At 47.7% G+C, this 22495-nt stretch overlaps 1 protein-coding gene across 1 annotated transcript in view; it reads left to right on the plus strand.

Annotated features, from left to right (window-relative positions):
- The window catches only part of LOC126523602 (uncharacterized), a 69741-nt gene that overhangs the window by 12639 nt on the left and 34607 nt on the right, over positions 1-22495 (plus strand). The window contains exons 3-4 of the mRNA XM_050172197.2: positions 13405-13515; positions 22197-22277. Coding sequence (XP_050028154.2) covers positions 13405-13515; positions 22197-22277 — 192 coding nt within the window. The remainder of the gene's footprint in view (positions 1-13404; positions 13516-22196; positions 22278-22495) is intronic.

The raw sequence follows: 22495 nt of genomic DNA on the forward strand, positions 1-22495 counted from the left end.
AAAGTAATGTTTAAGTCTCGGGAAGAGAACAGCAGTTCACGGTATGTAGCGAGGCACTGGAAGTGGTAAGGGATTACATCTGGTTAGGACAGGTAGTGACCGCAGATCCGGATCATGAGACTGAAATAATCAGAAGAATAAGAATGGGCTGGGGTGCGTTTGGCAGTCATCCTCAAATCATGAACAGCAGGCTGCGATGATCCATCAAGAAAAAAGTGTATAACAGCTGTATCTTACCAGTAGTCGCGTAGGGGGCAGAAACGTCCAGGCTTACGAAAAGGGTTCTGTTTAAATTGAAAACGCAACGAGGTATGGAAAGAAGAATGATAGGTGTAACGTTAAGGGATAACAAAAGTGCATATTGGGCGAGGGAAGAAATGCGAGTTAATGACATCTCAGTTGAAATCAGGAAAATGAAATGGGCCTGGGCAGGACATGCAATGAGGAGGGAAGATAACCGATGCTCATTAAGGCTTACGGACTGGATTCCAAGGGTAGGGAAGCGTAGCAAGGTACGGCAGAAAGTTAGGTGGGAGGATAAGATTAAGAAATTTGCAGGGACAACATGGCCACAATTAGTACATGACCGGGGTAGTTCGAGAAGTATGGGAGAAGCCTTTGCCCTGCAGTGGGCACAACCAGGTTGCTGCTGCTGCTGCAGCTGATGATGATATTGAGCATCTGTATTCAAATGCCAGTTAATTCAAACTGAGGTTAACAAAATGCGAAATAAAAATATCATTGAGCCCTCTTCGAGTCCCGGAGTGTCGCCGGCCGTGTAGTTTAAGAAGGTTGACGGAATGTGGTGCTCTTGTGTGGATTATCGCCATCTGAACAAAGAGTCTAAGAAAATACATATACCCACTGGCTAGAATCGAAGATGCTCTTGACTGCCTCCGTGGCGCCAGCTATATCTACTCCACTGACTTTCGATATGGATGCTGACAGATCGCCGTTGACGATGTGGACAGACAGAAGGCCGCATTATAGCACCCACTGGCCTTTTCTACTTCAGAGATATGCCCTGTTGATTATTTAACACGCCGGCCTCCTTTGAGCACATGATGCACTCCTTGCTTCATGGTTTTAAAATGTTGCACAAGCCTGTGCTACCTCGACATGGTTATATTTTTTGCACCAACATTTGACATTCACGATGAATGTCTGTCAGCTATATATGACGTCTTGCGTGAAACCAAGCTGCTAATCAACTCATCGAAATGTTCTTTCGGGCCCTGCTAAATTGTCGTCGTGGTTCATCTCCTCGAGGCTTCTGGCGTTCAACGTGACATAAACAAAAATCGTGCTGTCCGAGACTTTTCATTTCCCAACTCAGCCACAAACCTTCGCAATTGTGTTCGGCTATGCACTAACTTCCGCGGCTTTGTCCGAGATTTTGCCGGCATTGCTCGACCTCTCACTCACCTTTTGAAGAAAGGCGTACCTTCCTCACAGAGACCTCCGCAATCAACCACTTTCTCTTAGACATCTTACCTCACCACTTATCCTCGCCCATTTCGACGCTAATGCCTCAGCAAAATTACCCACTTGAAGAAGTAAAGGCAAGGCGCAGAAGACCAGGACTCAAGAAGAAGAACACAAAGGACAGGAACGGCGCCGGTCCTGTCGTTTGTGTTCTTCTTCTTGAGTCCTGTTCTTCTGCGCCTTGCCTTTACTACTTCAAGCATGAACCAACTAGCCCAAGAAAGAGTTTTACTTGAGCAAAATTCCCTACGCAGGCTAGCGGTCATGGTGTATGCGCTCTTCTAGCGTAGCGTCAGCGTGGCCACGATTGCGCTATTGCGTATGCCAGCCGCCTCCTCTCACCATCAAAGCGCATTGTTTACGGAACGGGAATGCCTCGGTCTTGTCCGGCCGGTTGCCAAGCTCCGTCCTTAGCTTTACGGCCGTCCTATTTCTGTAATAACTTAGCATCATGCTCTCTCCTGGCTTTCGTCCCTTAAGGATACCACGGGCAGGTTTGGTCGCTGGACTTTGAGGCCCCAAGAGTTTTGATACTATATGTTTCCCAAGTGCGGACGCCTGCATCATGACGCGCACTGTTTGTCGCGTGACCCTGTTGACAATTCCGACTTGTGTGACATCGAGAACACCCCTTGTGTTTTCTCCGTTTCATAGCTTTCCGCATTGTGGACAAGCAGCGTTGTGATGCCTGACTCAAAGCGCTCGTCAATAATTCTGAATCCACCCCGACAATGCTTCCTTACGCCTGTTCGTTCTCTGTGGTTATACTTTATATCATCGTAATGTTCCTCTCGAAGGCCCAACCTCCTTCACGTCCTTCCAAAGCAACTCTGTTCGACGGTTCTAAACAAACTTCATGACGCGCCCACCACTAGGCATCTCGGCCTGTCTCGCACTTACGAAAGAGAACGCCACCGCTTTTTCTGGCCCAGTCTCGCACGTTCCGTAGGACTTTAGGTCCCAGCTTGTGAGCCATGTCAACGCCGCAAGAGTCATTTCTACTTAGAGCTGGTTATCCGCAGTCACTTGAAATGCCGGCGTAGCCATTCGGTCATTTCGTCTTAGATCTCCTGGCTCCTTTTCCTGTATCTTACTCGAGGAACAAGTGGGTTGCTATCGCAACTGTCTACGCGACCAGAGATACCAATACACGTGCTCTTCATACCAGCTGCGCAACTTATGTGGCTGACTTTCTACTACACGACATCATTTTTATGCGTCGAGCTCCACGTAAAGTACAGATGGAAGCGGTATCGTCTTGCCCAAGGCCATTATTGGCGTCATATACGTCTGCTCTATCCTGCATTACCTTGCCAACTCCTACCGCCCACAAACCAAGGGCCTGACCACGCGATTGAACTCGCGTGGTCGCTCAATGCGTTTCAGACGCTCTCCATGATCTGAAACTCTCTGTACCTTACATTACGTTCGTCTATGATTATTCTCGCCTTGACACTGCCGCCTATTTCCCTATCTACCTATTGCTTAGTCGTGAACCCATGCTGCTGGTAGACGCCTTGTTACCATCGATTATGACGTCGACAAGTGAGTATGTCCGTGATTCCATCGCTCGCGCTTGCCGCGCTCGACGATTTTCAAGCACTCTCCTTAACCTTGTGTCAGGAAAGCCCCATGAGCACTGTTAGGGCCTTTGTCACCGTGAAGCACACTTTTAGTCGTGAGTCCTCGTGCTGCCTTGGTCCCCTTCCCGTCCAGGAAGCCTTTGCGAGAAACTCCTATCTTGTTACAAGGCCCATATTGCGTGGTTCGCCAAGTCAGTGATGTCACCTGCGAACTTGTTCTAGCCAACTCCATAACGTACTCCGCTACGACAACCAGGGACGTTGTCCATGTCGCCAACCTCAAGTACTACAATTCTCGCTTTGCTACAGATATCTTGCGGTACCGGGATGGCTCTTTTTCGCCCGGGGTGGTGCTGCGGTACAACAGACGTTTAAGGCACATTTGTTGTTTCCAGAATCACAACATTGCGAAACTCTTGAAAAGACCACAATAAAATTTCAAAATAAAGACAATAAGGGTGTGCCTAAATACAAGTACAGACTGAACACACTTGTCTAGAGTGGTTGAGTGGCCGGCTGAGGATTGCACCAGCATTCGTAGCTGCTAGCTTCCGCATATATTTCTCTTAAAGTCCGTAGGCCCGGCAAGCGGCATGATCGTGCGTGATTTCATGCAGCATCGGCCGGTGCACTTTTGTTTTAAGTATCACGGCCGAAGTCCGGTTCCGTTTGTACGTGTATCTAACAATCGTGTGCATCTTATTATGCATATGTGTTTGTATGATGTTCTGACTGTTGCACTTGCGTGGTATAAGAATTTTTTGGTATATTGCACCACATTCATTTATTCAACCTCTGTTAAAATTTACAATATGTGGTCACTGTGCAATGCCCAAGGTAGCCAGAAATACTGGCAAATAGTATGATGCAGATCCAATAAACTTGTTGGAATCGACATTGGGGGGGGGGGGGGGGGGGGGACGAAAGTACTATAAAACTAACTACAATGTGAACAGTTCCCGTTATTTTCATCCGGTGCAGCATGGACACCCATGCAATGTTCACTTATACACCGCACAGGTCACAACTTTAATGTGATGCAATGTATACATAGGTCGGTGAGCTCCCTGAAGAGTTAGCTTACTAAGGCTTGGACCAATCCGTGAAACTCAGTTCGTGTGAGCCTGGCTGGGCAGAATTTAGGTGGATACCAGTCGGAGCAACATCTGCTCAGTAAAATTTTGGCTTATTCTGAGTCTGTGTCAGCTAGGCTGAGTAGGATTTTGGGGAGTCTGCACGCACCTGCCAATTAATAACATCATGGAATAAACCAGTAAGCAGCTTCATCGCCAAATCTAACAAAAAGAACATTCAGACGCACAAATGTCACGCTGTCTTTCTTTATTTTCTAAGTGGCATGATATTTTAATTATGCAGGCATGACATCATATGGTTAATGGGTTTACGCAATAATAAATGTATTTGCAAACCAATGAGCTATCTTGCGTCTCTTTTGTTGAGCATGCCTTATGCCTTGTGATACGTCTGCACATTTGATTTGCTGTGGAGGCACAGCAACTGTGAAATCATACTATTATTCGCGGGAATTAGTACAACAGGCTGATTTCACTACACGATCTTGATTCGCTTTGGCGTAATGTGTTAACGACAGTTTATTAAAATGAGGTTCCTGCCTGCTTTCCACGTTGTCGCAGGGGTTTTACAGGAGGTAGAGAGAGAAAGAAAGAAGAAAAGGCAGGGATATTTACGGCGCGGTATAGTTTTTGAGAATATTGTGATACTTTACGGCAGGCATAAATAAAAACCTCAGTGCACTTAAGTAAGCGGAATGTGCATTTATCTTTTAAAATGAGGCTTAATGCAGGTGCAATAAGGACAAAGTCTGCAATATGTTTAAGCTATATTAGTTTCCGTGCATGAAAAAATACTGCATCAGAAAAAAGAGATAAAATTGCTTAAATGATGCTTCTCAATTACTAACTTCGAAAACACTATTTACGAAGCTATTTATTCCTACTCTGTTGCACAATCCGGCGTCTTCCAGCGCGTTTACTTTTTGTAACACTAGATGGCACTAGGGACGCTAGCCCTCGCTGGAAGTCACTAGGACACCGATGAGATCGCTAGATGAGAGCTGGATCACACTGCACGGGAGGCTGGTTTCACTGCTATGACGCTGGGGTGCACTGGTATGGCCTTTAAACGCGATGGTTCTCACTGGAGTTGGCTGGCTCCTACTGGAAACAGGACTGGTTGCATTCTTGCCGCACTGGTTCGAGACTGCTATGAGTATAGGCGTTGTTGATTATTGAATGTTCAATAAAAAGTTTATTGGGAAATATTGGTCTCCTGTGCTATATAACGCTTTATTTTTAGGTCATAAATATGTGTTTCGTATAGAAACTTGCAATAAAAGTGCCTGAGCTGCTCCGTTTATGGATGCTTATTTCACACTGAAGACTACTTTTGTTTTGCGTTTCTCTTTTGCCTGTGCGTTTCGCTACGTTCATCAACGAAAATACGCGAACGCAGACCAGGATTCATTATTTAGTGGTTTATATTTATTCTTTTAATAGCATTGCCTCAATTCGAGGGCTAATTGCGCAGTAGCAGTGCATGTTTACATTTCGTGCACGTTCACCGCACTTCTAATGTCAGTGCCAGTGGCGTGCTCGTGTAATAGCTTTATATTTGTTTATAAGCGTTGACGCAACCGATGACTGGTTGTAGTCGCAGTGTCTTGGAGTCGACAAGAAATAAGCAAAACAAGGGGTACGATGATTTGTATTCGTTCCGACGCGTTCGATAGCAGACCGTCCCCAGCAAGCCTGCCGCTGATTGATATCATGGCATGGATAACAAAGCAGAAGCAATTCGTGCGCTTCCAGTTTCCCTAGCGTAATCAAATATAATAGTAAATCGTCCTGAGGTTCAAACACGCACATTTTAGCATTCGCGTGGTAAGCGCGCGCCGGGATCGTTTCCTTCCACCAAAGTTTAGGCCTAGATTGGCGGTCGAATCCATCTACACGCTAGCGGCCCTCCTGGGCTCCCGAATAAACAAGTCCAGCGAAGAAAAATCGCTCTCCAGTTCAGCTTCGCATCAGTGCTTTTAGATAAACAATTTTTTCGCGCGTACTGTGTCACCAAAAGAAGCGATCAGCGCCGATTTGACGAGTCCTTTGAGTCGTATGACGAGTCCCCCTTTGAGTCGTATCTTGCCACACAACAATAAACGTCGTCTTTCTTGTCCGCATTTCCTTTAACGCTGCGAACCCGGTACTTCCCAGTAACGACTGGCATGCGCGTTATCAGCATGACATAGCATTGCCGACAGGAAAGTAGCGGGCGTGGCGTTTTCAAGAAACAAAACTCAAGCAAGGCAGGTTGTGTGGCAGACATACACCCCAAACTGCGTAAACTTTTTTTAGAGTGTACGTATATATGCCGTTGCCAAACTCATTTCCCGATGGGTGGGGAATGCTGTAGGATGTATGAATATATATTTCATCGGGATGTACTCGAGCATCGTCACCTTACGAGTCCCCTATGGCAGGGAGGCCCGGCTCGTGTGATCTCGGGCTAGAGTGTGTGCCCCTTTTCTTTCGCCCAGAGTTCATGACCCAGGCTTCAGACGACGTAAGTCTCGGGAAGGCGCTTCTGGCTTGACCAGTTTTTTCAGTATTTCAAGCGCCATCGTGGATTTGCGACGTTCGTAATAGTCGCGGTATGCCGATTGGGAGTCGCTTAGTATGATGCCGTTGTTGGTGCACGTTGATACGCTTACCGAGACTATTCGACTTGTGGTGAGTGCATGTACAATTCGTAGTTTTTTTTTTCCTTGAGACCACATTGTCGCTGATAGGCAGTGCTCTTATGAGAGGCGTCATTTGGTTAAACGATGTTTGCAGCTGGGGAGTGCCGCAGCTTCTGACCCATCGTTATGTATGATGAGACCGAAAATACGTATGCAGTTCGCTTTCGGGATTTCAGCTACGTCGAAGAGTCACGTAGGGGTCAGGCTCATCACAGGCGGGTAGTCTACCTTGGGGCGCGCTCTGAGTACAATGAATTCGGTATGTCAGGTTAGGGAATAAACCGCCTGGTAGCGCAAAAATTAAAAAACAAGTCATGTAAGAAATCCTTCTGGGAGTTGCCTCGGTATGCGTAAGCATTGTTCTGGTGGTTGTAACAACTTTATTAAGATTCTGGTGGGTTATAAGCATTGTTCTACTTCCCTATATCCACGTAGCCCGGTGTCAATACCAATGTTATGAAACTTGATCCGGCCACTACACACGAAAGAGCTGCGACGACACGAACTGCGGACGGCGGCGCAAAGTGCACTGATGACGCAAGCAAAGTGCTGCAAGTGGCGGCGCCAGGTGTGCTGATGAAATTGCAATCATTATAAGCCGTTGTCGCTCTTTAGCGCCTAATCAATCCTTATCATACGCAGAAACTTGCATTTGCGCCTGCAATATGGGATCCGAGTCGCTTTACTCGTATTACTTACCTTGAACAAGTAAAAAATAAATCCGCCCGTTTCGTTATTTCTAATTATAACCGTACGGCGAGCATATCTTCCATGAAAACTAGCCTGGCACCTATACCACTAGCTAACCTCCGTAATGTCACCCGTGTTTCACTATCTCACAAAAATTTTCCATCACACGAAATTTCACGACGACTCATATTGCGGCCTCATTACAGTTCGAATCGCGTTAATCCTCGCAGAAAGATAGGAATTGATTCATGTTACATGGAGTCTTTATTTCAATATTTCATTCCCTGTATATCTCAGTAACGAAACTACCTTTGCTTAGGTATCGTAGCCGTCACCAATAACAAACTTTTCGCAATATATTAGCTAAAATTGTGTAATCAGAATAATTATCATATTACCAGAATTAATTGCACTTGTTTGTTTGTTTGTTTTCTTTACTACTTTGTAAGCACTCCCCACTTTAATGCCATATCGCCCTGAGGGTATTTTAAATAAAAAATTAATGATTAATGTTGACAGTGACTGCCAGTGTTTCAGTCAGCATGAAATATAATTTCCTCAACATTGCATTGAGTGTGTTTGATCTTTTAAATTTTTGCATCTTCATGTAACAAATTATTGTTGTGAGGGAGCATGTCGTAGCTGGTGGTAATGCCCGTCAAGCTGTTGTGCAAAGCGCAGATGACGTAGGTTGTGAATTGGTAGGAGCTTGCTGCATTGTTTCTCTTCTGGTCGTCATGGCTATAACGGCTAGAAAAGGAACTTGGCATTCAACACCATACTTCTGCGTTTGTTTTGAAATGCCCTCAAATACAAGTAGGCTTGTAAGTAAAATTTTAGTACTCCCGCTTGGCACGATACAAAAACTGTAGACAGTTTGCTTTTCTGATAGGGCTCACACCCCTCAATGCGGTAAACTTGCAAACTTGCAAGAGGACCTGTTGTCATTATGGTGAACGCTGAGCTTCTTATGGTTTGGCGTGGGCAGCTTGCAGGCCAGTAATCTCTCTCTTGTCCGTCTTCTTTGAAATAGAAATGATAAAGCCATGACAAACGCGCAACAAAAATAGTGAAGCAAAAATTAGTACAATAAATAGACAAATCTCGGTTCTAGGTGAAGTATTCAAAAACATACGTTGTGTTGATTTTTGTCCCCTTTATGTTATTTCCAGTGGTGATACATTCATGCGCAGAGTCTTGGCTGGAGTCGAAGATAAAAAAAACAGTAGAAAAGAGAGCAGAACCAAGAGCGGGAAGCACGCACGCACGCATACACGCACGCATGCGCGCGCACGCGCACACACACACACACACACACACACACACACACACACACACACACACACACACTGTTCTGCCTGTGCGTTTCTTTCAGTGGTGTGCTTAGTGAAGCCTCGATTAGATGACAATTTTCTCTCTCAGATACTAGGCAATAACACAGTCATGTTATTGTGTCTCAAGCACACAACTACATTTGCCACTATTGTGCAGTGATATTATCGCAGTGCATCAATTATGCAGAAACAGAAAAAATAACTATTTATTATTTATGATGTACTCTGTGTTAAGAATTTGTGGAAAAATAACAGGAGCCTCGTTTGAGTTGCATTTGAAGAGCAATAACTTTAAAATTATTCTTATTTTCTGCTTTTAAGAAATGACTGCAGGAATCCCTTTTATCTGCCTCGCGCGCAACGTGAACACCACCCAGCAGGCGGCCGAGTATGCGGAGCTCGCAGACGCCAGCTGGGTGGATCGTTGAAACACGGCGGCGCGGCAGATGTCCAGCAGGAATACCTGGCGGCTCTTCCGCGCCCTTATCGACACAACGCAGACACGCACAGAAACTCATAAACATCTACAACGTGCCATACACAGTTTTCACGGCAACACAACTCAGCTAGCGCACAAGTTGCGGGACCAATACTTGTGCACTACCCAGGACCCCTGCGGATTGGCGTACTCTTATGCAGGTTCGGAGAACGTTGAGCTGGATCAGCCGTTCCAGCTCCACGATCTGCGGGCAGCCCTGGCGAAAATGAAACGTAGCACAGCCCCGGGTCGGGACAAAATTACAGTCAAATTACTCGCTAACTTACCCGACCCGGCCTACCAGTCCTTATTGAATTACATCAATTCAATCTGGCTCGGGGACGCGCCACTCCCCAACGATTGGAAAACTTTTCTCGTCACTTTCATTCCCAAAGCTGGCAAGGCCATCAACACGGACAGCCTTCGCCCCATCCCTCTCACCTCGTGTGTAGGCAAACTAATGGAGACGATGGTGCGTGACAGGTTATCCGAGTTAATGGAAAATCGACACATCTTCGCAGACTCCATGTTCGGATTTCGCCCGCACAGGTCCGCACAGGTTGTTCTGCTCCAACTCAATCGGGACATCCTTGACCCGGTCGAATGCCCCCACAACGATAAGGTCGTACTCACCTTAGACTTGAAGGGGGCCTTCGACAACGTTACTCACGAGGTAATACTCACTCATTTTTCACAAACCGGCTGCAGACGCAACGCGTTCAGATACATTCGGCAATTTTTGACAGATCGTGACTCCTACATTAAAATCCAGGACACCGAACACGGCCCCTTACGACTTGGAACCAGAGGAACACCACAGGGTGCAGTGCTGTCTCTTCTCCTATTCAATCTGGCTATGATGCACCTGCCGGCCCCATTGGGTGCTGTCACTGGTGTGCAGTATGCGCTGTATGCCGACGACATCACCCTGTGGGCCACGCAGGGCTCACTCGGAGACATTGGGGCCAACCTGCAACAAGCGGCGACCATAGTGCACCGTTATGCTCACCACTGTGGCCTGCAATGCTCCCCTCAAAAATCTGAAATTGTACACATACGCCCCTCACCAAAGTGTACCGCCAAAATTGAGCTCTTTCTGGAAACAGGACCAATTCCTGAACACACAGAAGTCCGGGTACTGGGGCTTTTGATTGATCAACATAGACGGTCGAACACTACCCTGGCCAAGCTCCGTAAGGTGGAGGACCAGGTGGGCCGCATGGTCCGCCGGGTTTCCAACAAACGCGGGGGGTTGCGGTGCAAAGACGCCTTGCGGCTGGCGCATGCATTCGTCAACAGTCGAATCTTATTTTCGACTCCTTACCTCCACCTTCTGAAACAAGACGAGGACGCACTCGAAGTCATCCTCCGCAAAATTTATAAGAGAGCCCTCGATCTCCCCGTGACCACCTCTAACCAGCGTCTCCTGGGTCTAGGCATGGTGAACACGTTCCGGGAGCTCCGATAGGCTCACTTAACTAACCAATACACACGCCTCTCTAAGACGCTGTCGGGTCGCCGCCTCCTTGTCCGAGTACGCATCCAACACACCACCCTTATGGAAGAGCGCGTACGACTCCCTTTCGAGTGGAGATGCGCCCTCTACGTACGCCCTCTTCCTAACAACATGGCACCTGAGTACCATAACTGTCGGCGCCTGGCGCGGGCGGAAGCCCTGGGCCGCCATTATGGGTCGAAACCCGGCACTTATTACGTGGACACCTCCGGCTCCCACCATGGGGGATGGTACACGGCCGCAGTCGTCCACCGGTCCAAGACAATTAACGGGCTTACATTTCGCGCCCGCGGCAGAACTCATGCGGAGGAGGTCGCCATTTCACTGGCTGCTACCCACTCTGATTCCAAAACAATTATCTCCGACTCGCGAGGGGCCTGTCGGAACGTCGAGCAAGGCTGGGCTCCATACTTAGCCTGCCGACTACTTCAATGTTGCACCTACACCGGGGACCCCGCTCACCGGAACATAGTATGGGCTCCTGCTCATATGGGTCTCGAGGGGAATGAGGCAGCCGGTGCCGCCACCCGCGCGCTCTCACTCCGGGCTTCCTTTCTCGACCCACTAGATCAGGATCTCGAATTCAATCCCGCGCATTTTTTTAAAGACGTTGTCCTACATTATGAATCTGGTCATAGCCTTTACCCTCGCCCGAGTAAAGGACAATCTAAGACGGAGGAGCGGCTTCTACTCCGTCTGTATACCAACACGCTTCTGTGCCCGGCAGCACTCAAACATTTTGATCGTTCTTTTACGGGCAGTTGTCCGCACTGTGCGGAGAAGCCTTCGGGCATCTACCACATGGTGTGGGCCTGCCCATCTAACCCAGCTATTGCCCCTCACCCCAATCCCACTCGGGAGGACTGGGAGGTGACCCTGCTCGGCTGCTATGACCTGCAGGCCCAAAGGGCCTTGGTCGAGCGCGCCCGGGCAGCGGCCGACGCCGCTGGGGTCCCGTACTAGGGATTTCACCTAGTATTTTAAGGGTCGGGCCCTTAAGGACCTGTCCATATGCGAACCTCCATGTGCTTCTCTTGTGAGAGCAATAAAGGTTTTTCACCACCACCACCAACGAGAACACGTCATTGCAAGGCCAGACGCGGCAGATCCCTAACGACAGAAGCCTTGCTAGCCGTTGTACCAGTGAAACGCCGCAGTTGGTAAAATTTACTGTCTTTAAACATTCTCGCTTGGTGGCGGCAATGGAATGCTGGACGCATAAACAGGCTGAGATATTATTGTTGTCTAATTAAAACGAACCTGCGTGATGTTCCTGGCTGGAAACGACCAATCCGTTCGCAAATATTAGCGCCAAACAATTTGACTCGATAAACGGCACGGACTGCAATCGATACCACTGGGGCGCTGCTTAACACAAATGAAAACCATTATTCAAGTATGAAGCACAGACGCCAATAAAACAATGGTCTATCTATTTTGGAAAACAATGACGTATTAACTGTGTCAGTCCGTTACTATATATACATATACAGACCAAATATATTGCGGCGTTGAGGGCCCCAAACAGAAAAACTGCGCTTTAAAGTAGACGACCAAATTACAGTAGCTCCACTTACGCGCTTCCTGTTGGGACACGGCAGGGTTAATATTTTGCCCACTGTGGCCATCGCTGGAACTTGAAAGTGTGCGGGGCCTGAAACGACGTCCGACGCTGCAAGTCGACGCCGGATTTTCTGCGACACGTGGTCCTTAACCCTATCGCGTTGCAATTACTAGGTGGAGCTGTAGCGTTAGTGTCTACGCGGGAGCTCCAGGTATGGCGGCTCGGCCAGTTTGTCAATGATGATCGCACATCGACTTGCCTAGGCATCGTCAGTGTGGCTTCAAAGGACTCACCTATTTTTTGCTTTACTAGTCCTTTATCTTTTACAACGTATCGCGGAATAACTGGAATAATTAGTAGTGATTTTGCACGTGCGCAGGAATTCGAAATGCCTGTCGAAAAATACCAGTGCTTCGAAATTAAGGAAGCTAAAGCGTTATCAAAAACGACTCAAAGTGTCATACCACAAGCGCCAAAATTCTTAAGAATGTAAAGTAAGCCCAATGCCTCCCACGAAATAAGTACTACGCCTTCCATAATGTCTATAATTTCCGTCTCACTTCTTTTAAGCTATATTCTACTAAAATGTAGCAGCAATACCTCCTTCTTAGTATGTCATTTGTTTACTTTTAATCTTACGTGGCATTATGTAGCAGATATTTTCTTTATTCCCGAATCTTTCATGTCCCATCTTGTGTCCCTCACAGTTCAAATGTAATTTCGTACTTGCATTCTGACATACTGCCTGCGTGCCGCCTCCGCGTGATATATGCTTGTACTCGTTTTCTTGCCTCCAGATGTCCTCATTTTCCTTTTTATAGCTTTTCTTGGGGAGTCCATTGACTCACTGGGCAGAATAAAGCACTGATTCATTACGTGTACCTTTAATTTGTTGCTTGGTACCGGAACAATCGCAGTGCCAGTGATCCCTTTATGGAATTGAGGAACTTATCCTTTGTTGCACTGACGTTCGCAGATGAGTGCTTTCTTGGACTCTGAGGTGCGCCAGATGCTCGACTCAATGACTTTTTCGTATGCACTGTCCACCAGCGCTACCGAAGAGAACAGGGTTGGCTTCTATCGTCAGGTGAGAAGCATTTTCAAAAATTACAGCATGTCTTCATGGTATACCAAAAACGATCAGATATACCACGTCGTTAAATCAGGTGGTGGAACCGAACGCGAATTGAACCAAGAATCAGAGCTTAACCGTTGTTTTCAGCTGAAGCGTAGCCGAACCAAAGCAATCTTTCTTTTCGCTACCTCGGAACCAAACGCGAACCTGAACTGTTTTGGAGGAACCGTTCCGAACCGGTTGAAGCACCAGCCCCAGGAAACTTGTTGCTGAAATTCTGTGAGAGCAGACGATGACGCGTGCGTGTATATATATATATATATATATATATATATATATATATATATATATATATATACTGTCACGTGGTAGTGGCGGCGAACCCGCCGTGGTTGCTCAGTGGCTATGGTGTTAGGCTGCGGAGCACGAGGTCGCGGGATCGAATCCCGGCCACAGCGGCCGCATTTCGATGGGGGCGAAATGCGAAACCACCGGTGTACTTAGATTTAAGTGCACGTTAAAGAACCCCAGGTGGTCGAAATTTCCGGAGTCCTCCACTACGGCGTGCCTCATAATCAGAAAGGGGTTTTGGCACGTAAAACCCCATAAATTAATTAGTGACGGCGAAGAAAGCAGCCAAACTGGGAAAGACGAAACTAGCGTTTTATTGGGCGAACTTGTGCCCTCAAAAACAGGCTACACTCAAAAATCGGCGACAGCGGCGAACACAGTCGGTGATCGTCGAAAATCTGATCAGTGGGTCAAGCGCGTTGGCTTTTATAGATCAGTCGTCTAATGTTCCAGAGTAATCGCTGGGACCCGCATGCCTTCCACAAAGTTCTACGCCATTCGCGTCGCGCATACATGCAAAGTTTACACAAGGTTCGGCGACAACAGGCAGCGGATAGAAGCATTGATAACATTCTATAAACTTCGGATACATGTAGACGCGTCCTTCACTGAGCGATAACATTTCGTGGACGGTAAAAGCGCTCACCCGTAAAAGATAAACGAGTTCACGTGTCAATTCCCCCTCTCAAATGGCATCGTCCCGATGCTGCAAACATAACAGGAGAGTAAAACACAAAGGGACCCTATCTTGTTAAACAAAGTAACAACGAAGGAACAAAGTCCCCCTCCCCCCCAAGGTGACACAGTCCAGAAAAAAAATAGAAAGTTCAGCTATGCGACGTCCTCAAAGTTCATTAGCGCTGGTGAAACGGCTTAAGACGCACAACATGAACTACTTCAGGTCGTGAACGGCGCCGCTGTGAATTCGAAATGCCGCCTGACACGACCTCATAGTCCAGTTCGCCAACACGTTGGATGACCTTGTAGGGGCTGAAATAGCGTCGCAATAGTTTCTCACTGAGTCCTCGTTCACGTATTTGGGTCCCAACCCAAACACGGTCGCCAGGCTGGTACTGGATGTAGCGTCATCGGAGGTTGTAGTGTCCGCTGTCGGTACGCTGCTGGTTCTTGATCCGTAGGCGGGCGAGCTGTCGTGCTTCTTCGGCGAGCTGGAGATAGGTAGCGACGTGAAGATTCTCTTCGTCGGTCCCGTGCGGTAGCATGGCGTCGAGAGTCGTCGTCGGGTTCCTGCCGTAAACCAGCTTGAACGGCGTGTTCTGTGTTGTTTCTTGCACCGCCGTGTTGTAAGCGAAGGTTACGTACGGCAGCACGGCATCCCACGTCTTGTGCTCGACGTCGACGTACATAGCTAGCAGGTCGGCGAGGGCCTTGTTCAGGCGCCCTGTGAGACTATTCGTCTGCAGGTGGTAGGCAGTTGTCCTGTGGTTTCTCTGGCTGTCTTGCAGAATGGCTTGGGTGAGCTCTGCTGTAAAAGCCGTTCCTCTGTTGGTGATGAGGACTTCTGGAGCACCATGTCGCAGCAGGGTGTTCTCGACGAAAAATTTCGCCACTTCGGCTGCGCTGCCTTTCGGTAGAGCTTTAATTTCAGAGAAGCGGGTGAGATAGTCCGTCGCTACGACTATCCACTTATTATCGGAAGTTGATGCCGGAGACGGTCCCAACAAGTCCATCCCGATCTACTGAAAAAGCCGGCAAGGAGGCTTGATCGGCTATAATAATCCCGCTGGCCTTGTCGGTGGTGTCTTGCGTCGCTGACAGTCTCGGCATGCCTTGACGTTACGGGCGACATCGGCGGTTAGGTGCGGCCAGTAATACCTTTCTTGTATCCTCGATAGCGTCCGGGAGAAACCGAGCTGCCGAGCGGTCGGATCGTCATGTAGGGCACGCAGTACTTCTGCACGCAGCGCCGATGGAACAACAAGAAGGTAGTTGGCGTGGACTGGTCAGAACTTCTTCACGAGCAGCTTGTTTTGAAGCGTGAACGAAGACAATCTGTGCTTAAATGCCCTAGGGACAGCGTCGGTGTTCCCTTCCAAATACTCGACGAGGCCTTTTAGCTCCGGGTCTGCTCGTTGCTGTTCAGCGAAGTCTTCCGTGCTTATTATTCCAGGGAAGGCGTCGTTATCCTCGTCATCTTGCGGCGGCAGGTGAATGGGGGCGCGTGATAGGCAATCGGCATCTGAGTGTTTTCGTCCGGACTTGTAGGTTACAGGGATGTCATATTCTTGTAGTCTGAGGCTCCACCGTGCCAGCCGTCCTGAAGAGTCCTTTACGTTAGCTAGCCAACACAACGCGTGATGGTCGCTGACCACTTTGAATGGTCTTCCCTATAGGTGAGGGCGGAATTTTGCTGTAGCCCAAATGATGGCGAGGCATTCCTTTTCAGTCGTAGAATAATTGCCAATAATAATTTCAATAGCCTCAATCTGTCGGTCCTCTGCTGGTTCTTGATACGCAGGAAAGCTAGCTGTCGCGCTTTTTCGGCACGCTGGAGATAGGCAGCGATGCCAAGGTTCTGTTCGTCGCCGGCGTTTGGCAGCATGGCGTCAAGCGCCGTAGCCGGGCTACTTCCATGAATAACTTGAACGCCGTGGTATGCGTTGTTTCTTGCACTGCAGTGTTGTAAGCGAAGGTCACGCATGGCAGCAACCCATCCCAGGTCTTGTGTTCCACGTCGACGTACATCGCTAAGATATCGGCGACGCTCCTTATTTAGGCACTCTGTACTTTCATTCGCCTGCGCGTGGTAGGCGATTGCCTGCGGTTACTTCTCTGGCTCTATTGCAGGATGGTATGAGTAATCGCCCACTGTACAAGCCGTTCTTGTGTCTGTGATCGGGACAATGGATAGAATCTGCGGTAAAATTCGAGAAACTTCAGATACAGAAATGTGCGTCTTACGCTGAGCGATAACTATTAATATTTGCTAACCAGTGCAATGCAGTCACCGGAAAAAGAAAAACGAGTGCGCCTGTCAATAGATGGCACATAGTCGAGTTGGCCCTAGTTTTTCTATGTTGAGCGTATCGGCGGTGAGATCTCGAAATCATGGTCAGTGCACTTCTGGTCTTGCGGCGCACTACATCGGATGTTCATCCTACCGCTGGCGATGGTGACTTGTGTAAGGCAGGTCCGGTCTGACCGTGGTGCATGAGTACCTGTGCACATCGGGGTAACCTTAGACATTGTGATGCAGGATTGTCGGGGGTGCGCTCATGTAGTCTTCGTCTGCCTGTCGAGCCACAACCTCAATGGAATCGTGTTTTTGTACTTATGTTATAGCTGTAACCAAGCGAAAGATGCCCTCCTAGCCTGTTTTGAACCGATTTATTTTCCCAGTTGAGTAGTTCTACTCCGGCTGATGCTGCGTACGTCGCGGACGCGTGGGCGCCTTATCTTGCAAGTAATCTGCGATGTAGGGAAAGTGCGCGGTCGCGCGGGCCTCATCTTCAAAGCGATCTGCGACGTGGACAAAGTTCAACGAGCGCTGGTACATTCGTATGCGCTTTCCTTTCGACGCTTAGTTCGCGTTAAAGCGAGAGGCAGAAAGAAGGTCAATTCGCTCGCTGGCTCTGCCGCGCTTCCTAATTAATTAATTAATTAATTTATGGGGTTTTACGTGCCAAAACCACTTTCCGCTTATGAGGCACGCCGTAGTGGAGGACTCCGGAAATTTCGACCACCTGGGGTTCTTTAACGTGCACTTAAATCTAAGTACACCGGTGTTTTCGCATTTCGCCCCCATCGAAATGCGGCCGCCGTGGCCGGGATTCGATCCCGCGACCTCGTGCTCAGCAGCCTAACACCATAGCCACTGAGCGACCACGGCGGGTGCCGCGCTTCCTCAGTCCAGCGTTTTGACAGCGAGTTTCCGCGGTCCCCGAGTGAGATGTGTTCATGTCTACCTGTGCGCGCGTGACAACGTGCTTGTTAATTTAGTTAGAGGATGTTTAGAGGCTTAAACGGCCGAGAAACCTGTTATGCTTAATTGGTACAGCTATCTACTAATATGTTATCGCAATGAATGCTTCGTCTTTCAGGGGAAACAGACTTTTTGCACCAATCTTGTGGATCATTGATAAGCCATGCCCTTGCAGACGAAGAATCTGATAATCCAGAAATTCAGTCAAGTTGCTGAGCGTGGAAAACCATTACAAGGCTGTAAACATTCCAAACTGGCGGTCGTGCAGATTGGCAAGGAACTTCTTTTAGAGCCAGAAACTCTTACTGAGTGAGAGTGTAATTCTTCTCGGTACTTATGAGTACGCGGCTGACATAAGGAACGACTCTCTTTCGCGAAGTGCTCTCGCGCTTCAGGAGGTAAGCACCAACGCCATGGGTATTAGCATCAGCGTGCATGACAGTCGGTACGGGCTCATCAGTGTCAAATTATAGGTTAGAATCTCAGGGCGCCCTTCCGAAGGTCAAACAAAGGTTTCCTTTCCCGAGACCACACAGAAGGAGCACTGGAAGCATGTAACTCGCGCAGTGAAGCAGCGTTGGAGGCAAATTTTCATATGAAACCGCGGCAATAGGTTAAAAAATGATGGGGTTTTACGACCTGACTAACCCCTGACTGATTTGAATCATACTTGTCGTATTTGAGAGAGAAAGTTAAATTCTAGTGACTGTTGGATGCAGAATCTCGATTTAGGGCCTCAATTTTCTTAAAAAGATATTCAAAAATTTGAAAAAAAAGTAGAATCACGAAATTTACAAATTATTAGCTCTGAATCAAGAACACATATCGCGCTTCTGTCAATGGCATCCACTAGATCATTGAAAGCGGACAAATTTGATATGTCATTTGATATGTTACGTGAATTTCTTACGTTGTGTACAAGGGTTCTGCAATAGCTGTATTTGCATAATACTAAATTTCCTTAGATTCACGTGTAACGTATCAATTTTGTTCGCTTTAGATGTACTATTAGATGCAATTCACACATTTGGTACATCATTTATCCATCCTGAGTTACAGCGTTGTAAACTTGATATTTTCGTTATCTGAAAATTTCCGATTTTTTTAATTTTTAGTTAAAAACTGACGCCTGAAACCGAAAATTCGAAAGCAACAGTCACTACATTTTAAATCTTTCTTTTAAATTCAACAAACGTCTCCAAATTTGGTGTAGTGGTTTCCCAGAAAAACGAATTCTCCTTTTACATGAATTTAGATATAAGCTTCCTCTTAACGCTGTTTATTCGAAGGCAAGCAGTTCACAGTTTTAATATCAATATACCAGCGAACGTGTGCCGCCGAAAGCTTGCTTGGTCGTAGAAGCGACGTATGACGCAATGATGGTGCAGGTTTACCGCGTCGCTGGCTTGAAGATAGTGAGCTGCCGGTAGCGGCTCACGGAGCCGTGCCGATGGTGACGGTGCCATCGTGAGGAAATCTGGGGCGGCGATATTGAAGGCTGAGGCGTCTTTCCTTTCTTTTTTTTTTGCCTTGATTTCGCTTTCAGAAAGAGATAGTGCTATAAATGCAGAGTCATTCGTTCTTGTCTCGTAGATTTAAATACGGGTTTAAATAAACTCTATATCATTCAACCGGGAGAGTAGGCGTAAGCGGGGAAGGGCTCACACACACACACACACACACGCACGCACGCACACGCACGCACACGCACGCACGCACGCACACACACACGCACACACACACGCACACGCGCGCACGCACACACACACGCACGCACACACGCACGCACGCACGCACACACACACACACACACACACACACACACACGCACGCACGCACACACACACGCACGCACACAGAGAGAGAGCGATACCACACCTATTTGTCCGCATTCACATTTATACGCGTCCACGCGTGCACACACGCACAAAAATGTACGCACGCAGGCACACGGAACTGCACGCACACACAAACGCGCGTATGCTCGTACACGCATACACGCAATCGTGCGCACGCAGATTCAAACACGGAGACACAAACACGCGTGCACACGCAAATGCAAGTATACATGCACGCACGCTCAAGGCTTGTAGACGCATATACATTCCCTCTCCTTCCCTCCTGCCTCGCAAAAACATGGGCGTGCAAACGACTGAATGGCACTCGTTCTGCAATCCCCGTTCGAACTCCAGCTATAATAAAGGGCTTTACGGTTTAAATTTGGCGCTTCTTCAAGTCAATGTACCATCTGCCCATAGGGTACAAAACCATTTGCTCCTGTCGTGACATAACCACCCATCCCCGACAAAAACACTGCTTTAGCGCACTCCCTATGTTCCGACTATGTGCCATAAATGCATACGTTGTTACAAAAGACTACCCTCTTGGCGCAGACAGTTGACACTTGTTGATACTCGGCTATTAAAATAAAACTTTAAAATTTTTGCCCATTCGGTTACGCATGTGAGTTACACACATAATGGTCAAGGTGCAATGTCCAGAATTCCTGAGTAGGTCCAAGCTACAAGGCACGACTGCATATTTTTTAAGGTAACACAAAGACATGCGCATGCTTTTTATGTTGTTCAAGGAATAAAATATGGTTATGAAAGCAATGACTTAACAAATAAGCAACCCATTCCTACGTTTTAGGAAGTAAAAATAGAAAATATAGTATTTGAAGAGCCCTCCTGAAGAAACCAAAACTGAGAGCAAATCGTGAGTATTGTGTTTTGGCCATCTGTTGGAAGACTGCCGAACTCAGTCCAAGGCGGTGTTAAAAAAGAATGCGTAACACGGCATCGAACCGCTGCCAGCATGACGCGGTACGGTATATGCTAGCGGTTTGACGACTCTGCCACGGCTTCCGAAGTTGGCGCGAGTGATACGCTCTGGTTTTTATAGATCCCACGTGAACTTTAACGACTGTCGCGACAAAAATCGCTTTTGGGAACAATGTGACCCCACGTGTAGAGAGTCGTGATAAACGTCAACCGAAAGCTGAGTCTCCGGACTACATACGCTGCAGCGGCTTTTACGATAGACGCCCTAGCTTTTTCACAGCTTCCGTTTATGTCTCAAAAATCGAGTACAAGTTTTCGTAGTTTCCATAGGCTTCCATTGCTGAATCTTTAACCGCTCTGGGAACAGAATTCTTGCTTGCCACAGCGTGATCACTGCATTTGGCTCGTGTGGATTATCTCCCAGAACATGTCTGTCCACTTTTTCAATAATCGACCTGCAGCTTTTCTTATTCGCGAAAAACCCATTCGGCCCATTGAAAACGTGCTAGCTTCGTGCCGGGGCCGCTTGGGGCGCTAGTTGGCACGTGTCCAGAAAAGCTGGATATGCGAAAGAGTGCAGAAATCTTGTCACGGTCAAGGTGAATGCTATCTTTGCTCCTCGACAAGGACATTAATTGTCTTGCTGGCGAAACGGCATTTTGTTTGGTATTGAGCTAACGCCAAGTGTTGGCAAGTCAAGTGAGAATTTTGACCATGCATCGCAGGTGCTGAAGGAATGTGAATAGAGTTTTGCCCGCAAGGCAAAGCCCTGATATCGATAGCAATGCATTAGACCACTATAGGAAGCAAGGTTACTGGTTTTGTCGGCTGCATCAATTGCAGCAAACATTCGCTTCCTAATTAAATTTTCAAGCATGGCGTCGCGCGCGCCCGGGCAATCATGGACAGATCTTGCTCGATGGCGGCGAACACTCGCTGTAACAACGCTGACGTGATAAACAGCGGCCGTTACGGCGAGCGGATTTACCTTCGTACTCCCTCTCGCTTCAACGCGAACTAAGCACGCGTTAACACGCCGCCCCCCAAGGAAAGCGCCACAGATCTAGGCTCTCCAGCCTTCACACTCGTCGCAGATTACCTTCAGTATAAGGCGCACGCTCACAGCTGCGCCATGCGCAGCCGCGGCCGGACTATAAAAGGAGACGCACGCTAAACTGCCCTGGTATCTAGCTACGCGGCACATGGTCAACAGACCGACAGTGGCCCTCAAATTTTCTCTAATGTCTTCGGCTCCACAAGTGGCAGTGACATTTCTGAAGGCCTCTATTCAAAATGTTAATGCAACCATACGAAAGAAACACCTTTACTAGAAATTGAGCAGCGATTTAACAAATTTGTACTGATCTGGTTTAAGTTTAAATCATGTATCTGAAGATTCATAGGCGCAATCAGAAAACAACTCACCGAAATTGTTTTGTCCCTAAAGGGACGATAAAATACGATGCGACTAAGTTAACACTGTCCATGTTTCTAATGTTGATGGCACTTTATGAAACCGTTGAGTTTTTCTTGTACGGCTATCGAGACGTTTGCAAGGCGTCAATGCGATTGAAAAAATAAAGCCTTTTTTTCACATGCCTGGCTTCATTATGCAGGTGCAAAAGATGAAGGTGGCTCCTGGCTTCTTCAACACAAGCAACGGGCTCTATGACGATGCGATGAAATCATACGCAGGAGTAAGTAGTCTTCCCGCACTCCAATAGAGAGGTTTTCAATACAACACGTGATAAATATCGCGTCTCGTCGCGAAAATGGGGCAAGCTGACGCAATGACCCCAGATGCGCGACAACGTTGGATACACTGTAAAAATTACAACACTTTTAGGTCTTTTATCATGGATAGCAAGTTTTCCCTTGAAGAGTCCCTCACCAGCTTTGGGCACTGCTCAACAGG

This window comes from Dermacentor andersoni, chromosome 6, assembly GCF_023375885.2.
Source record: "Dermacentor andersoni chromosome 6, qqDerAnde1_hic_scaffold, whole genome shotgun sequence".
Classification (NCBI taxonomy): domain Eukaryota; kingdom Metazoa; phylum Arthropoda; class Arachnida; order Ixodida; family Ixodidae; genus Dermacentor; species Dermacentor andersoni.